Here is a 19,048-nt window from a genome sequence, read left to right as displayed (position 1 = left end):
TGACCCTCACTCTCTTTCCTTAGAGCAATTTTCGACTTTGAGCTCAAAATAGATGAATAAGTATAATAAAGCTCCTTTTATAGCCTCTCACTAATCACATTTGATTAGAGTTAAATAATAAAGCTTAATTAATCGTTCTGAATCTAATTATTTTGATCCAAATCAATTTTCAATTAAATTTAACCGTAGGCTCTAAAAATTACGCCAATCACAATGGCGCAGTCAATTTTGATTTCTGTGGCCGATAAGGCCTTCAATTTAAATTCCAAAGCAGAAAGTCAAACAGATTTTCCTACGATGAACAGTTAGAAATTCAAAACCACATATATTCATATAAATGGCACACCAAATCACATCAAACACATAATCACAATCACAATTAAGATTAATTAGCATAATACGGAATAGGGTTATCACAATATATATATATATATATATATTATTAAAAGTAGTGTTTTTGCCTTGCTTAGGTGACATATTATAAGGCGTTACTTTTTTTAAAGAGAGTCACGTCATCATATATTTTTTTAATTACATAGAGTTCAACACAAACTCAAACCTAATTTAAATTATGCTAACTTTACTTATTTTATATGGACTCTATTTGACAAACATTTCTTTTCCATGCATTTTTCATGATAAGTTGAGATAATTCATAAATTCAATACCAATTTTGCGTTTCAAGTTTTTCTTCTTAATTTTTTCAAGGGTATTAGAAATTTTTTTGAAAGCTAAATTGCCTTTTTTTTTTTTCCCCCTTCTTATCTTCTCAAGCATTATTCTATACCCATTACCAATTCTATATTATTTTATATTATGGATTTGTCGTTTAAATTTTATAATGATTTTTTTGGGGGGTAAATTGGAACCAATAGATAAATTAAGTAGAATAGTACAAAGTTCTGGGATAACTAATCCCGCAAGCATCATTATACAGTTGATTAGCAATACATGGGGGAGCAAAGTCAAAAATATGTAAGCTATCGACTATAGGGGAGGCCTGATTTACTAGAATATCCGCACAGCTATTCCCTTCACGGTAGATATGATTAAGCACTTGGATGCCCAGTTGCTCTAAAAGGAACTTGCAATCATGAATTAAATTACTCAAGTGGTGATTAGCATTTTCTTTACCCATGACTAGTTGCTTGACAAGTAAGGAGTTGGTTCCACTTCAATGTTTCTGTAGCCTTTATCAAGAGCCAAATTTAGGCCATGTCGAAGTGCCCAAAATTTTTCTTCGAGACTTGAAGCAATACCAATGTTTCTGCAAAAACCCGTAACCCATTGGCCCTATTTATCTCGAATAATTCCTCCTCCAGAGGTAGGCCCAGGACAGCCCTTGGCTGAACCATCAGTGTTCAATTTATAGTTGCAAAGATGGGAAAGGTGCCAAGAGATATGTTGGGTGGATTGAGTTCGAGTACTTGCCACTGGTTAGAAGTGTGCTGCCATTCAAGAGCTAAGGCAGTGACAAGTGAAGGGTTGAAAGGGGTGGGGTTGGTTGGAGAGAAGCAATGAGAATTTCTATCTTTCCAAAGAGACCAATAGACAATAGGAAAAATAATAGACCAAACAACATTGGTGGGATGGGGTTCTACAAAATGACAATTAGTGCGGATCCAATCCGTGAAGGCAAGGTTGAAAAAGTCCTTGAGAGGTGGAGGAATCCCAATGGAGTTCTAGTGACCTTGTGAGATTGGGCAATCTTGAAGAAGATGGCAAGTGGTTTCTGGTGCAAGTGAACAAAGGGGGCAGGTATCGTTGGTAGTGATGTTTCAACAAAAAAGGAGGGATTTGGTGATGATACGTCGATGAAAACAAAGCCAAAGGAAGTAGGTTATTCTGGGGCTAGCATGGATGTGCCAAATCCAATCCCAATTAAACAAAGAGGGGGATGTGATGAAATTTTTTGTAAGAAGGTAGGCAGATTTAGATTGAAAATCGTTATTCATAGAACAGTTCCAAACAGCTTGATCGACACCTGAAGAAAACCAAGGAAGAGTGATACTTTTGACCTTATTACCAATGGAGGGGGGAGAATAAAAGAGATGGTGGAGAGGTCCCATGAATTATTACACCAACAGTCACTAATTTTCAAAGACTTTTCGCTAGTGAGAGGACCGAAAATAAGATTCCTAAGTATACTAATGCCCAACCAGTTATGCAACGAAAAAGAAGTGTTCAAGCCATTCCTAAGAAGGATTTTGGTTCCTTTTTCGATAATTCTGTTACCTTTTTGGATACCTCTCCAAGTCGGTGAAGCTCTATTGGTTCTAAGGTTGGGATTGTTGTACTTTGCACCAAGAACTTTGACCCACAAGGCTACTTTATTGCGTTGCAAGCGCCAACCTAATTTAGCCATCACAACACGATTAACAAGGTTAGCTTGCCTAAGGCCCAAACCTCCAAAGGTTTTAGGTTTCGTCAGTGTCCTAACTAATGGCATGGATTTTGTAGTTCTCAAAGTTTGAACCTCAAAGAAAATCCCTATTGATTTTGTCAAGAGCTTTGCAAGTGGAAATGGGGAGGTAATTACATTGCATAATGTAAGAGGGAATAGAGGCATTGACGGCTTTAATGAGAGTGGTGCGGCCAGCTCTAAACAAGAATTTGCTTTTCCAACTATCAAGTTTGGACTGATTTTTTTCCACAAGGAAATGGTAAGTGGCTCTGTTGGGTCTGTTATGAAGGATAGGGCAGCCAAGATAATTACCAAGATTGGTGGTTTTGGGGATTTGGATAGTGAGGGCAAGGTGGTCTTGGAATTCACCAGTGAGGTTAGCCGAGAAGAAGACTTTGGATTTATGGAAGCTGACTTGCAGGCCTGATTGGGCACAAAAGTCTTGGAGGATAGTTTTGATACACTCACAATTTCTTTCAATAGCTTTATCGAAGAGAATGAGATCATCCGCAAAGAAAAGATGGGATAGTTCGGTCCACCCCTACTTAATTTGATTGGGGCCCAAAGTTTTTCATCACAAGCCTTGTTAATGTTGATGGAGAGGTATTCAAGGCATAGAATGAAAAGGTATTGTGATAGGGGATCACCTTGACGGATGCCTCTGGTGAGTGTAAAAGAATCAGTTATACCACCATTAAACAAGATAGCAATGGATGGTGTGGAAACGCAAGACATGATGAGGTTGATCTAGAAGGGGGGAAATTGAAAAAGGTTAAGACTTATCTTATGAAACCCCATTCTAGAAGGTCGAAAGCGTTTTCAAGATCTAGCTTGATGAGCATGTTACCAGATTTCCCTTTTTTGAATTTGAATTGATGGGCACATTCTTGAACAATGATGACATTGTCAGTTCCTCTCCTACCCGGAATAAAACTAGATTGAAGATGACTAATGAGGTCATTCAAAAAGGGGCGAAGACGAGCCACAAGAGTTTTGGTGATCAGCTTATAAATAGTGTTACAGAGCCCAATGGGGCGAAATTGAGTGATGAGCTCAGGGTAATCAATCTTGGGGATGAGGCACAAGAGGCTTTGATTTAAATCAAGGTGGATCTTACCAATGACAAAAGCTTCTCTTACACAGTGGAGAACAGAGGAATTTATGAGATTCCAACAAAGTTGGAAGAAAGCTGGGTGGAGGCCATCAGGGCCAGAAGCTTTCCAGGGCTTGAAAGTTTGAAGAACAGACCAAATTTCATGTGAGGACGGAGGATTGGAGAGGGAACAATGAAGAGTCTTATCAATGGTAGGAAAGGTAAGGGTGGTTTAAGGGAAAAGGTTTTCAGAGATTCTAGAGGAAGTAAAGAGATCCTTGAAGTAAGTTACAATAACATCTTTAATCTGACACTATTCGTACAACCAGCTGTTGTTAGAATTTTTTAGAGCAAAGATTTTATTTCTTCTATGGTGAGAAAGAGTAGAAGCATGAAAAAATTTTGTGTTACGGTCACCATCAAGAGTGAAGTTAATTCTGGTTTTGAGGGCCTAAAAATCTTCCTCCATTTTGAGAATACCATTATAGTCCTTAATGAGAGAATTTTCAAGATTAATGAGAAAGGAATTTGAATCGGAGTCGAGATTTTTGAACCCCAAGAATCTAGCAGCGAGTCTTTTTTTCCTAAGGAAGATATTTCCAAAGGTGGTCTTGTTCCAATGGGTGACTCTCTCTTTGAAATCAGAAACACAGTTGGTGTAAGAGTTAGATAGTTTGCTCCAACTTTCTTTGACAACACAAAACAATGATGGGTTAGAGAACCAAATAGATTGAAAACGAAAGGGCTGAACGGTTCTACGGAGACCAGGATTGAGATTGAGGAGAATGGGACAGTGGTCAGTGTCGCGCCCTATATTTTATCACTCGAATAACATTACCAATATTCATTAATTAAGTCCATTTACAAATAACATTTCATCCTTGGGTGAAATGATGAATAATTAAATATACATATTTCCTCTCGTTATACAACAATGACATTTACATGCGAATAAAAGAAATGCCCTAAGGCTTACAATAAAAGAGAGAACACTACTCTTTATAAATAAAAAAATAGCACTCAGCCAAACAACAAATGAAGTAGTACAATCCATCACTACATTACACTTATGAAATGGTAAAACCCATTATTTGATCTTTAAATCCGAAAAGCATTCCCTGTACACATGTACAGGCAGGGGGTGAGCAACCACTAGCTCACCAAGTAATCTCATATTAAAACATTAGAAGATATGCGGATACCAAAATACTAGTACATATACGTGAAATCATATCATGTCAAAATCATATGATTTTATTACATAATCTCTTAAATTCAATTCATTTAATTAACCACAACAAATTAACTTAAATAAACATGTTCCAATAGCAACAGGACATCATTTTCAATTCATTCAATTATCTCATTATCAATTGAATCAAATAATTAAACAATTCATCAAATTCTTTCTATACAGTCTTATGAGATGAATGCATATGCCATGTCATGCTCAAAATATTTTTCTTATCTTTTGAAAATCTTACACACAATGCCAATTTGAAAACACATTAATCTAACAATTTCAATAAAATTCCAAGATGGTAAATACGACTCAGGTAATCCCTAGGCTAGTGTCTGCAAGTAGACTATACAAGTACTACCAATTTGTCATTTTTACCAGTATTAATTGGAAGGCTCGACACCTGTAATCTGTCATTTTTACCAGTATTAACTGGAAGGCTAGACACCTATCTGCGCGGTTTCTGATCTTTCACCATGGACACTCAGGCCAACTTAACCAATATCAAACTACACCCCTAGCCGGATTTACCAACGTATTTACCCAAAATAATTCAAAATGATCTTGTTTCACCAAAAACAATTCCTTTCTTAAAACAATAGTTTTCAATTGCAATTCGAAATCCATGATAACAATGAAATGGAATGGTAATGCAATATGTAACAATGCGTTAGAATAGTTCCAATTTCACTTCCACCACACAATGCTCCATTGGGATCAAATTTTATATCTCTATCAATGTAATATCATAATACAATTCTAAGAGATAATCCAACAATATCCACATTCATATAGTCTCCACAAGTTAATCAACATTCCTAATTTAGTCATTTCAAGACAATTATATAACAAACTATATATCAAACTTCCCATTGTTTGGACTCACACAAAACTTTCAATCAATTTTCGTTTCACCTAAACCAAGATAACCAAAATGATTATCACCAAATCTCATACTTATTGAATATTACCATTTCCATCCTACTATATTAAAAGTTAGGGGAACTTACGTGTAGGCCATAGTGAGTGGATTTATTGTCTAATAGGTCCCATGGGAAAAAATTTTCCAAAAAAAAAAGTCACTAATTGTAAGTTTTAGAGACAATTTATAAAAATCATGATAAAAAAAAGTCATTAATTATCAATTTTTAGCGGCATATGTAAAAAATTGCCACAAAAAAATTATTTTTAGCTACAATTTTATTAAGACTTATTTTCAATAGGACTTGATGGGAAATAAGTCTAACTATTAGGACCTACTGGTAGTTTACCCTAAAAGGTTATGGTATAATTTCAATAACACACTTTTAATCATAAAGGATACAAAATATTAACCAAACTAATTTCATCCATCAAATTAGTACGTTCACTATATTCACAATTTTTTAAAATAAATTATATCAAACCTAACTTAACATGTCTCATCTTTTAAACATAATCACATTTCATGCCAAGCTACTTAAATAGTTCATTTTTCTCTCAAATCTCTAAAAATAACAATTTCCACAACTTTTCTAAAATTAACTAATTAACATGATATTTACATCATACTGTAGACACCCCATTTTTGACCGTCCTCAAGACATGGGCGTCATCGTTTGAACACTCGATGATCATCCATGCTCGTGTTCGTTTTGAGTTCCCGAAGATCTCAGCTGTGCGCCTTGCCTTAGGATCTCTCAACTTGTTTGTTTTGTGCTTGGTTGTGGACCAAAGGACTTGTGGTTTTTGCTTCTGAGGGAAGAGGGTGGCTTGTTGGCCATCCCTACAACCCATCGGCTAAGGCCTTGTGCCATCGGCCTTGTTTTCTTGCCATCAGCCATAAGTGTTGGCCGATCGGCACTCTTTTTGGTCGATCGGCCATATTTCTTGGCCGAGACATTTCCACCTACTTTTGCAGATATTTTTGTACTAGCTGTGACAGTTGGTTAGCACATATCTCATCCTCCATACACGTGTATGGAGGGATTGAATCAAGACTCAAGCTTGAGAATTGAATTTCTATAAGAAGGGAGACCCCTCTCACTTTCCAGGGGTTCTAAAAAAGTTAATATACAAAACATATATCACTCTCTCTATATATTTTACCTCTCTCTCTATTTGCTCTTGTTTGTGCTCAAAAATGTAAATTCTTCACACTTTTGCACTAAAGAACCTACTAGAACACCATCCTTTTGTTGTTGAGGCTTCTTGAAGTTGGTTTTAGAGTTTTTGGACTGGTTTTGGTTAGAAAAGAGTGCTGGAATTGTGTTCTTGAAGGTGTTCTTCAAGGGTGAGTCAACTAGCTTTTAAACCCTCATTTTGGCTTAAGCTTTTGGACCTATTTGCATGCTGATTTAAGCTTAACTTTCTACTGTAAAAAGTTCTAATTTTGCCGCTTGTAACGTTTGTTTAAGGTTACTTTTGTGTTGGGGGTAGTCTACCCCCTCTTAGGCCTTGTTTGGCCTTGTTCTGTGCCTTCCATTTTAAGCTATTGGAACCACCTTGTTTTGGCCTTGTCACCACTGAAAATCAGAGGGTTTTTAGTGGTGGAAAGGTGGTTTTGAGGTCCCAAATAGGAGAGGGTCATCTCCTCTCCTTGTGTCTTGCATGCTTCCTTTAAATGCCTCATGATTGAGCATGTTTGCCTAGCATGTTTTGGTTCCATTTCAGCATGTATTAGACCTTATTTCAGCATGTTCTACCTCTGTCTAAGGTTGGTTTGATGGCCTCTTGCATGCTCCATGCACTTGTAGTGCAATCCTCTTTATTGCCGTAACATGCATCTTGTGTCTAGATCATCATTCTTACACGTTTTGGCTCAACTCAAAGAAGCTTTTAGCCTTGTTTTACCATGCTTAAGCTCTAATTTGTGTTGTCTTGATCATGTATGCCATGCTTTGTATAGCCATAGTGCATTCTAGCTTGTTAGCTTTGAGTTACCAAGCCACTAGCATGCACTGCTTGGGCTACTTTCATGATTTGGCATCATTTGTTATGTAATTTTAGAGTATATTTCATGGTCATACACTTGTGCTTGTCACTCTTTTAATGCTTTGAAGAGTTGGTGTTTTATGCCTCAAGAATGGGTCATTGTGCATGCCATCATGCTTAAGCCTTTGGGCTATCATATCAGTGTGTATTTGGTCTCATTTTGCCACGATATAGCTTTGATTTTTGTTGTTAAAGTCATCCCATGCTTGGTTTTGATAGGTGTAATGTAACACCCCTTGTTAGCCTTGTATGCTTCATGCTTTTGGTCTTTTGTTCTAGCTTGTATTGGCTAGGTTCAAGCATGTTTTTGGTCTTATTTTAACCTGCCTTGGGACTGTTTTGGTTGCCCTTGGCCCTTTGGGGCTTGCTTTTCATGGCCATGGTGTAAGTCCCTTTGCTAACCTTGACCTTCGAGCCTCTTAATATGCTATGCTTGTTTTGTTTGGTTGATTTGGCATCATTCCATGCATGATTTTAGAGCTTATAGTGTGGTCATACACTTGCATTTGTCGCTCTTCGAGCACCTTTGAGAGTTGTGTTCTTATGCTTAATTGATAGGCCAATTGGCATGCATGCTTGTCTTGCATTTCATGCCATCATTTCATAGCATTTTGGCCACTGATTTGGGCATGATTGAGATCTGTCCATTTTGGTTTAAGTCCATCTTTGTATGTTATTGCATGCTTATCGCATTGCATGTTGTTGCATGCTAACTGCATTGCATAGTGCTTACATGCTCATGTTGCGTTAACTTTGTTTGCATGCTTAGGTTGCATTGCATTTTGTTGCATGCTTGAGTTGCATTACATTGTTTACATGCCATTAGCTTTGTTAAGTTGTGCATGCATTGCATTGCATTGTGTTTGGCTTGGGTGTTAACCCAAACATGAGGAACGAGGGACGTTTCATACTTGAAGTGATGAAATGTGCCTCAATTCTCGGTCGCTGACCCTCTTGATCATGCATGATAGAGGTTAAGGCATTTATGTGTTTTTGTGCATTCATGTGATATTGATTTGTGCAACTTGGCCTCTTTGGCCATCATGCATCGAAATGCATGATTGATGGCTCGAGAGTCGAGCACTGCACTGCACTCCTTTGAGTTTCAAACATGATAAGGGGTGTAGTTGCACAACATTTTCTTGCAAATGTATTGTCATGCCTCTGTTTGTACTCTACTGCAATAAAAGGAGCAGTTTGCAGGAAGAGATGGCCGATCGGCTATCTAGTGTACCGATCAGCTATCAGTATTTGGCCGATGGACTCAAAAGTGGTTGATGACCCTTATCCCTTGGCCGATGACCATACCATTTGGCCGATGGCCTCTCAGCGTGTCCATGAGGTGGATCAGAAGTGTTTTGGAGATTTGTACAGTTTTCAAAAGTCTAAAACAGTGCAAACAGAGGTAACATGAGGCATGGTAACGGATTTTCGAGCGAGGTCAATCGAGCATGCATATGCCCCTCTTCTCGCAGCCGTTTTAACTGCTTTGTATAGTTAGTTAATTTATAATTAATTAGTTAATGTGTTAGCTAATTTAATTCATCATTGTAAATTCTTAATTAGCTTAGCATAGCTAATATTCAATTTGATTATGTAATAATGTGCATCATTCATCAGTATTGCATGCACCGGGCTCGGCGCATCATGCTAACTGCATAATATATTTCAAATCTAACTTGAATATATGTTATTTGTGCATTCCACATGCCATCCTAGGATTAGCCGAGCCTATTCTAGTGACATTTGTATGCGTTGCATTAGCCACTTAACATGGACTTGGATCATGCATAATTGCTAACATGTCCCTTGTTTTGGCTTGGAGTACGCTGTAAGTATTTATGCTTTAGCATCTCGCATGAGTGTGAATGTTAAACATGACAGTATGTTTGCCATGAGGCTAAATGCTTAGCTGATATAACTGCCTGAATGCCTATGGGTGAAGGTTGGATTGTTTGAGTTGGAACGACTCATTGAAATCCATGTTTTAGCTTACTTGCGAGTAGCAAATCTCAAACTTATTTCCAAACAAACGGATATGCCATGCTTCATTCCAAATTAGACGATCTAGTCTATACTTTCGTGTTGTGCGCATCACGTAGTAAAATTAGCTAAATAACTGGAATAAGAACACATAACGTTTTCAAAATAAGATATGATGGTTAGTAGAGGCTGATCTTTGATCGGGCGAAAAGGGGGTGCTCATAGCTGACCTTCCCCAATCGTACCCAAGTTCCCGAGCCGAGGTAACTTTGGTGATGACGGACACGTGGCCTTAGGCAAACGAGTCAGGGTTTCCTAAATTCCCCAAAATAAAATATTTAGGTGGCGACTCTGTATCTGGCAAAGCAGTCCATGTTTGACACTTCTTTTCTAAAATCTATTTTTCTCAAAACGATTTGCCGGATTTGGACTCTTTGGTTCAGATTAAGAACCGTAACGATCCGAGAGTCCGAACTGTAGTGAGCCCAATATGAACAGAACGGGACTCATCCTCCCGGGGCGTTCGAGGACGTCTACAATTAGGCGAATTAAAACTAATCAATTGATTATGTCATCGAATATGACGGTTGGAATAACACATCAAATTTATGTATTGACTGCTCATGTATATGATATGTGTTTATATACATTGTGTTGTGTGGGAGGAGATATGGGATGCACTCCACGGTTTAGGGGAAGATAGGGGATGGACTCCTAAACCGGATTTTATTTGGGAGGAGATAGGGGATGAACTCCATTGATACAGCAAATCTGTGTATCAATTATGAAGTATGGAAGCGTTTTAATGTGTTATTGATACAACAAATATGTGTATCATTTATGAAGTATGGAAGTGTTTTGATGTGGTATTGATACAGCAAGTATGTGTATCTATTGTGAATTATAGAAGTGTTTTGATATGAGTTATAGTCTCATTAAATTATTGGCCAGGTTCTGAGCCTTATTCATAAATTGAGAACTGGATAAGTAATGGAAAATGGAATGAAACATGGACATATTTGTCATGAAATTGAAATGTGTTATAAGTTGGTATATGTATGAGTTAAACATTTATCGAATGCTGATATTTTAGTTATTGCTCATATTATGTTTAGCATATCTCTACTGGGCGTTGGCTTACCCTATATGGGACATAATTTTCAAGTTCAAGTATTATGCCGCCTCCAAGGTCTTAGCTTAGATGGTTGTGGGAGTTGAAGGCTCTTGTTTATTTTTGTGTATTACATGTAAATCAAGCCAAGGGCTTATTTTGTGCTTTAAGTTAGTACTCTCTTTTTGTAACCAAGTGTTGACTTGGAAAGTTGTAAACCCGTAGGACATTTACTTTTGATATCAACATGTAATACTTTTGTAATGAATAGTCTGATAAATAGAATTATGCTTTATTCTCTTAAGTATATGGATGCCTTGAATGTATGATTTATGGGTTTATTTTGAGGGCGTTACAACTTGGTATCAGAGCGTACCGGGTTTGAATACTTTGGGTACACAGGAAGTGGTTAGTACCACAATGGGTTTGTCTCGCTTGTTAGAGACTTATGTATGACATTACGTGTTTATTTGACAACATGACGTGTTTATTTGACAATATGTTTATGTGATTATTTGGGTCTGAGATTTAGTTTTTAGGATGCTGATTGGATCCTTAGGTTTCTGTGAGTCTTGTTGGAACATATTAATGAAACATATTTTTAACATTATTAAAAACTATTAATTGATTTGATGATTTATTAATAAAATAGGTGATTTGTTATGAAATTATAAATCTCAGGGGGTGGAATGTAATTTTCAAAACTGTAAAAGGCGATTCGTATTTTAATCAAACCTCAGAAGATGTATTTGTAATTTACCCTTAAGCATATATAATATAAGGTATAATATGTTAAAAGTTATGAGATGAATTATACATATTATGTTTGGTTAAGATAAGGGAAAATTTATTAGAAAATCATTTTTTAAGTATTTGTATCTCATTTAGTCCATAAAATATTATTGTATTCCAATAAATCCTATTATTTGAACATTTGATCTACCAAATCATAATTTTCATATTTAAGATATTTTATGAACATTTTTACCCTTATAAATATTTTTTGAACGGTTACAATTTGGTAATGTAAACATTTATATTTTACGATGTAAATATTCAGATTGACGTATGAATGTTTACATTGATAGTGTAAATGTGAACATTCACATTGACATGTTAGCATTCATATTGATGGTGTGAACATTAACATTGACGATGTGAATATTCACATTACGGAACATTTGCACTGTAAATATAAATATTATTAGGATATTTTGGTAACTATGTCACGCATATGACTTATTAGAATATAAGAAAATAATGTGGACTAAATAGAACATAAGTAGGTCAAAAGGGATTTATGAAAAAGTATCCCTAAAATAAGATATAGAATGGATAAAAAGAGAGTGATTATTTTTGATGCCATATCCGACAATAAGAAATATACAATACCATGATGTCCTGTTTATTTATAGTATACTAACAGTTGACTCGTGCACGTGTTATTTTTTATAAAATATATATATATATATATATTTGATGGTATAATGTGTGTTATAAAAGAATAATTTTAATTAAAATTAAAGTTTTATTTTAATTATTTATTTTGATAATATTAGCACTATCATTCTATAAAATTATTATTTAAATATTTAAATATATTAATTTTAGTTAAATTATTTGTGTATTTTGATCATTTTAGTTCTATTGTATTATAAAAATATAATTACCATATAATAATTTTGTATGATATGTATTAAATTATAATTATAAAATAGTAAAATAAATACTCGTTTGATATTAAAAATAATACTTAAATTAGAAGAAGAATTAGTTATATAAAATTAAAAGTAGGGCAATTTATTCGAAAATCCTTTTTCAAGTGTTTGTATTTCAATTAGTCCATAAAATATTCTTGTATTCTAATAAGTCCTATTATTTGGACATTTAATCTACCAAATTTTAATTCTCATATTTAAAATATTTTATGGACATTTCTATCCTTACAAATAGTTTTTGAATTGTTAGCAATTTGATGATGTGAACATTCATATTTTACAATGTAAATATTCACATTGATGGTGTGAACATTCACATCACGAAACATTCACAATGTAAATGTGAATATTATGAAGGGTATTTTGGTAACTATGTCACCCATAGAACTTGTTAGAACATAAGAAAATAATGTGGACTAAATATAGCGATCCCGGGTTTACCCTTGTTATACAGTGATCCGGACATGTGTCCGTGGATGTTGGTAGTTGGTTATTATCGTGTTTACATTCCTTTTTCTTCGTATTTGAGTTATAGGATGTGTTGGGCGGATTTGTTTCAGGTTGGTTGAGTTTAGAAACCAAAACTAGTTGCCCAGATTTTGGCCTGTCCGCTCGAGCGGAGGTGTTGGTGCTCGAGCGGGGAATACACCCATCCAGTATTTGTTGTGCAGTGTTGTACGCTCGAGCGTAGGGTTGGGAGCTCGAGCGGAGGCCTGGTTCTGCAAAAGTGCTGGGCGAGTGCATTCTGCACTCGAGCGGGAGGTTGGCCGCTCGAGCGAAAGTCTGTGAGTGGCCGCTCGAGCGGGGTGTTTTACGCTCGAGCGGAGACCTGGGTTAAAGTCCCGAATTTGTGACTCTTCAAATCACTTTTTCACTTTCTCTTCTCTCTCTTACTTTTCCAAAAACACCATTGTTGAGTCTCTCTCTCTAGATACTACCTTCTCTCTAGGTTTTGATCTAGTAGGAATGATTTGCTCACCTTTGGCCTTTACAAAAAAGTTGTTGATTGTCGAGGGCTACATTTTAATCTGAAAATCACGGGTTTTGGAGCACGTTGGGTTTTTTCGTCTTCTCCTTTGGGACTCCGAATTTGAGGTAGGGATATCCTACTCCTCTCTATGGGTTTTGTCTTTAAATTTTGGTATTTTGAGATGTTGGGCTTGTTTTGGTAATTTTGTGAAAGTTTGGGGCTTTTGTGTAATTTTACAAAAGTTGGGGTTTTATTCATAATAAACCTAGATGCATGTTTGGCATGGAGAAATGGAATTGATGTTGAATCATTGATGAAAATGGGACCTAAGGGTTGAAATGGTAATTATGGAAAATGGCCTAATTACATTGTTTAATTAATTGGGATAATTAATTGTGAGAAATGAGGAATGAAATGTTGATTGAATATCCATTTGTGCATTTATTTTCTGTTTAGAAATAACTGCTTTGGGCTATCGGTGGAGGATAGTCGTGATTGTTGTAGACAATGCATGATGATTAGGTAAACTGAAACTAATCAATGAAATGTGTCATGGAACTTGACGGTTGATAGAATACATTATTTGTATGTATTGGGTGATTGTATATAGAACCATTGTGTTTGTATACGTTATGTGTAGAGGAGGAGATAGGGGATGTACTCCGCGGTTTAGGGGAAGATAGGGGATGTACCTCTAAACCGGATAGGAATTGGGAGGAGATAGGGGATGAACTCCGTAGACACAGCTCATATGCTTGTCTAGAGAAGTGAAGATAGAGCTCATATGCTTATCTTTGTGAAGTGTGGATAGAGCTTATATGCTTATCTGAATGTGAGATATAGTTTTTATACATATCTGTGGAAATGTTGATAGAGCTAGCATGCTTATCTGTTGAAAAAAGGGAAAATGAAAGGTAACTTAGACTCATAAGTTGTAAGACATAAATATGTGATTTATGTGATTGTATCAGTGTTGACCATCTATCAATTGCTAATATTTTAGGCATTGTTCATGGTTGGTTTAGTGTATTTCTACTGGGCTGTGGCTCACCCTATATGGGAATATCATTTTCAGGTGCAGGAAGCATGCCACCTCCAAGGACATAGCTTGGGAGGCTAGAGGCGGACATGTTTTGTTGTTTTACTTTTGATGTATTACATGTAACTTCAAGCCAAGGGCTTTTTGTGTAAACGAGTTAGTACTCTTTGTTTGTAACCAAGTGTTAACTTGGAAAGCTGTAAGCCTGTAAGGCATTTTGTTTTGATGTTAACATGTAATACCTATGTAATGGAATTCTAATGAATGAGAGAATGTGGTTAGTTTATATGTAAATGTATGTCTTATTTGATGGGTTTATTGTTGTTATTTTGAGGGCGTTACACTAAATGAAATATAAGTAGGTGAAAAGGAATTTATAAAAAAGTGCTCATTAAAAGTAATTCTAACTATTGAATTTTTTTTTATATTCATTTGGAAAATAAAAAATATGTATAAATATAAATAATATAAAATTTATTAAAAAAATCGAATATAAATATGTTGAGGTTGGATTATCCTATAATGATTTTATATGATATATATATTAAATTATAAGATTGTAAAATAAATACTCTTAATTAAATTAAAATATCAACTATATAAAAGAAATTTAACAACGAATAACCAAGAAAGAATCATGTAATAACATCTAAACCAAATAATAATAATAATAATAATAATAATAATAATAATAATAATAATAATTAAAATAACCAAACGATAGATATATCTCAACGTGTAAAGTGATTAATCATCTGTAATATGATGTCAAAACATAAAAAAAAAAAAACTTATTATTCAACAATTAAAAAAATAACTCAAGCAGTAAATCCAAACTTTAGATGTTCCTCAAGAATAACATTGTTGTGCAGGTTTTTCCTCATATAGGTTGTGATTATATAAAATAATATATGAAAGGAAGTATAATTTCATATATAAAATAATTATAAGAAACAATAAATAGGTTGAGAGAAAATATGAAAGCACAGGTTGGTGATACTGCAAGAGGAATGGAAGAACGACCAACAACACAAGACCATTCCACGGCAGCCGGCAAATCCACAACACAACCAGAGGATGATGCCAACAGCCACGCAGAGGAAGAAACCGATCTACTCGAGTGACGTCTTAGGAAAAATGGACACCCACCAGGTAACATCCACTGATTTAGCTCTTTCAAGGAGGCCCTCGCCTCCCTATTCTCTTCAGACGGTAACACTCTTCCCTCTTCTCCTGGGACTGTCGCTTCTACCTCTCTCATTGAAAATGAAGATGAACCTTCTATAACCTTTGATGACTGTGAGCTCCCATGCATCACCTTGTCTCGGGAAGAGCTAACTCGCATTCGCGACCCTTAGAATCAATCACTTATCATTAAACTTATGGGTTGAAATGTGAGTTATAACCTTCTTATGAGTAGAATCACCTCACTTTGGCAACCTACTGGTGTTATCCATGGGATTGACCTAGGCAATCATTACTATCTCATCAAATTCCATTTAGATTTTGATCTCCACAAAGTTCTTAATGATGGACCATGGTTTATTGGTGTTAATTTTCTTGCAATTCAAAAATGGGAGCCTGAATTTCACACAGACAAAGCTACTATGTCCACCACAGTCCTCTGGGCTCACCTTCATGGCTTACCTATTGAGCATTATGATAGAAGCATTTTGAAAAGATTGGGTAATCGGCTTGGTACACTTCTTAAAATAGATGTTCATACTGAGAATGGTGATAGAAGAAGATTTGCAAGACTCTGTATCCAAGTGGGCCTCTCCAAACCCCTTATATCCAAGATTAAAGTAGGTTCTTTTATCCAAAAAGTGTCTTATGAAGGCAATACATCCGTTTGTTTTGACTGTGGTCGCTTGGGCCATGAAAAAGGTGATTGCAAAGTTTCAAGCTCTATATCCACACCAGTCACTAACACCGTCAACACCCACCATGGAAAAGAAGATGAACAACTCTTCAGTCCTTGTATGCTTGTTGAGAGGAAGAAACCTGTGAAGAAAAACCCTACTATTAGGAAGGTTGTTGATAATAAGGTGGCTCAGAACAAAGCAAAAAATTCAGTCTTCCTGCATGGAAATGAAAGTCAAACAGCTGGCAACAGAAAGTATCCAAACCTTTGTTAATCTTGGGCCCCTCAAAAAACACACCTATCTCTAATCCCTTTCAAACCCTTCCTGTCTCTATTACTTTTGACCAAAACTCCTTTTTTGCTGACCCCAGCTGTCCCACTACCTACGCACTTATCTCCCCTCTCCAATCCCTTCCAAACACACCCACCTTTTGCTCCTCCCCTACCCTCTCTGCCTACACCCATTTTCTCTGCTACCTCTCTGTCCCAAACCTCTGCTCAAGCTATCTCCTCCGATTCATTGAGTTCTGCAAACCCAGTGACTTCTGAGATGGATCCTCCCTTATCTTTGAACCTTCTTGCCCTGTCTTCATCCCCACCCCAAACAACACAACCCAAAACCATGCCTCGCCATCGTAACCATGCTCCAGATCGAAGGAATCTATCCTAGCCACATTTCTCTCACCAAAACTCAACCCCATATCTATTTATTCCCTTTCACATTCCCAACATTGAGTTCCAAAACCAATAGGGCTGGTACATGATGGTAAGGGGACACTACCAAAGGGTGGACAATCGTCTAATCCAAAAGATTCAAAGAGATCCCATCCATATTTTGGGGTGGTTCGATTTGGAAGTGATGAATACCTGGATGACCCTCTCCTCCTTCTTACTTGTTCCAACACAATTTCTTTCCCACCAGACTGTGGTGGTAACTTATCTGTCAACACCATTCACCTACCTCTTAGATTTCCCTCCCCAGGTATCCAATTGAACCAGATTGTGACCCAAAACATCCAATTTCTCCCAAACCTCCAAAGTTACCAAAACAATCTGGCCGTAGAGACTCTCTTTCCAATCCCCGAACCCCCCCACTGAATTTTCACCGCCTCTTCACCATACCAAGGGTGTTCATTCTACTAGGCCAGTTCCCCAAGATGGAGTCAATCCTAGTAGAGCTAGAACTTCTCTGCCTTTGCGTTATCACCAAATCTTACACGACGCCCATCAATTGGGCTCTAGAACACTCAGTTTGCCTAACTCCATACAGGAATAGGAAGAAGAAGACCAGCTTGGACCCAGGATGGGTATCCTCGCAAGTAGACCTGAACTTGGGAGAATCCCCAACCCTCCCCTATTTAAGTCCCCAATAAAAGTTCTTTTATGGAATTGCCGTGGGCCAGCAAACCCCTATTTCAAAAGACATTTTCACAATCTGATGAATGAACATCAACCTTACTTGGTTGTTATCACTGAAACCAGAGTTGGTGGAGATAGAAGTAAAGATATTTGTGCAAGCCTTGGCTTCTCTAAATTTAAAATCTCTGAATCTATTGGTTTTGTTGGTGGCATTTGGCTACTTTGGAATGATCTTGAAGTCTGTTGCGATATCCTCTCAGTGACTCAGTATGAAATCCATGCCTTTGTTCAGGTTCATTGCTATATATGCAAGTCCTCATTATCATCTAAGAAGAGATCTGTGTGATAACCTTAAGCTCTTTGCTGATAACCATAACTCTCCTTGGCTTATAGCAGGCGATTTCAATGAAATTCTTTCAAATGCGGATAAATTTGGTGGGCGTGCTATTAATCCTTGTCATTCCCAGAGATTCAAAAGTTGCATAGATCACTGTGGCCTGATGGACTTGGAGTTCTCTAGACCCCGTCTCACTTGGACTAACCAAAGACAATTTGGTGGTATCATCAGAGAACATCATGATCCTGCCCTTTGCAACCATGATTGGCACCTTTTATACCCCGATACTAAAGTTTTTTTATCTTCATAGAATCCACTCTGACTGTGATGACCCATAAATTTTTTTTTTTAAATAGTCAGTGCATAATTTAATTGAGAAAATTTTCAGATTTGATTGCTGTGTAAATTCTGTGCGAAAACAGTTTGGTTTTGTATTTTTTTAAAATAGTTCCCGATCTCATAAAATTATGAATTTTTTATATGTTGTTTACATACGAGTCTAGCACGTTGGGTAAAAATTTCAGAATTTATTGATGAGTATTTATTTTATGAAAATTCATGGACTGATTGGTGTTCAGTTTAATTTATAGCAAAATTTTGTTATTTAATTTTGAATGTTTAGATCATGATTTGGATAAATTTGTTGGGTTTATTTTGGTATATAATTGGACCATGTTTGGCTTATGGGTGGGACCCATGAGTTAGATTTAATTTAATTTGAGTTTGTTTAGTGACTCGTGTTTGACTGTATGGTCCTTTTTAATTATATGATTGGTAGTAATCACCTTGGGAGTTGTTATTATTTATTATATAGGAGTTATAATAAATATTTGATAGTTGATTTTATGGTGTGTACCATATGGTGGAAAATTATATATTTTATAAAGAATGAAAATATGTATATTTCGTAGTGAGCAAAATATTATATTTTGTGGTGCACAAAAATATTATATTTTG

The 19,048-nt window shown here is 36.2% G+C and overlaps 1 protein-coding gene across 1 annotated transcript; it reads left to right on the top strand.

The window, feature by feature from the left end:
• The first annotated feature begins 15,943 nt into the window (after positions 1-15,943).
• On the top strand, positions 15,944-18,401 carry LOC114307109 (uncharacterized). Its single transcript, XM_028252492.2, has 2 exons — positions 15,944-16,650; positions 18,047-18,401. Exons 1-2 carry the CDS (start codon positions 15,944-15,946, stop codon positions 18,399-18,401), a joined length of 1,062 nt encoding a protein of 353 aa, XP_028108293.2.
• Positions 18,402-19,048: the final 647 nt, after the last annotated feature.

This window comes from Camellia sinensis, chromosome 3 (assembly GCF_055761805.1).
Source record: "Camellia sinensis isolate YWXY chromosome 3, ASM5576180v1, whole genome shotgun sequence".
NCBI classification, from domain to species: Eukaryota; Viridiplantae; Streptophyta; class Magnoliopsida; order Ericales; family Theaceae; genus Camellia; species Camellia sinensis.
Note: the sequence above shows the minus strand (reverse complement) of the source record. Positions and strands in the feature narration are given on the sequence as shown.

Bases quoted from the DNA above. Each gene is read 5' to 3' on its own strand.
- LOC114307109 (XM_028252492.2), top strand. From the start codon at position 15,944: ATGAGTAGAATCACCTCACTTTGGCAACCTACTGGTGTTATCCATGGG. The intron at 16,651-18,046 runs GTATCCAAACCT...GCCTTTGTTCAG, and splicing joins CAAACAGCTGGCAACAGAAA to GTTCATTGCTATATATGCAA.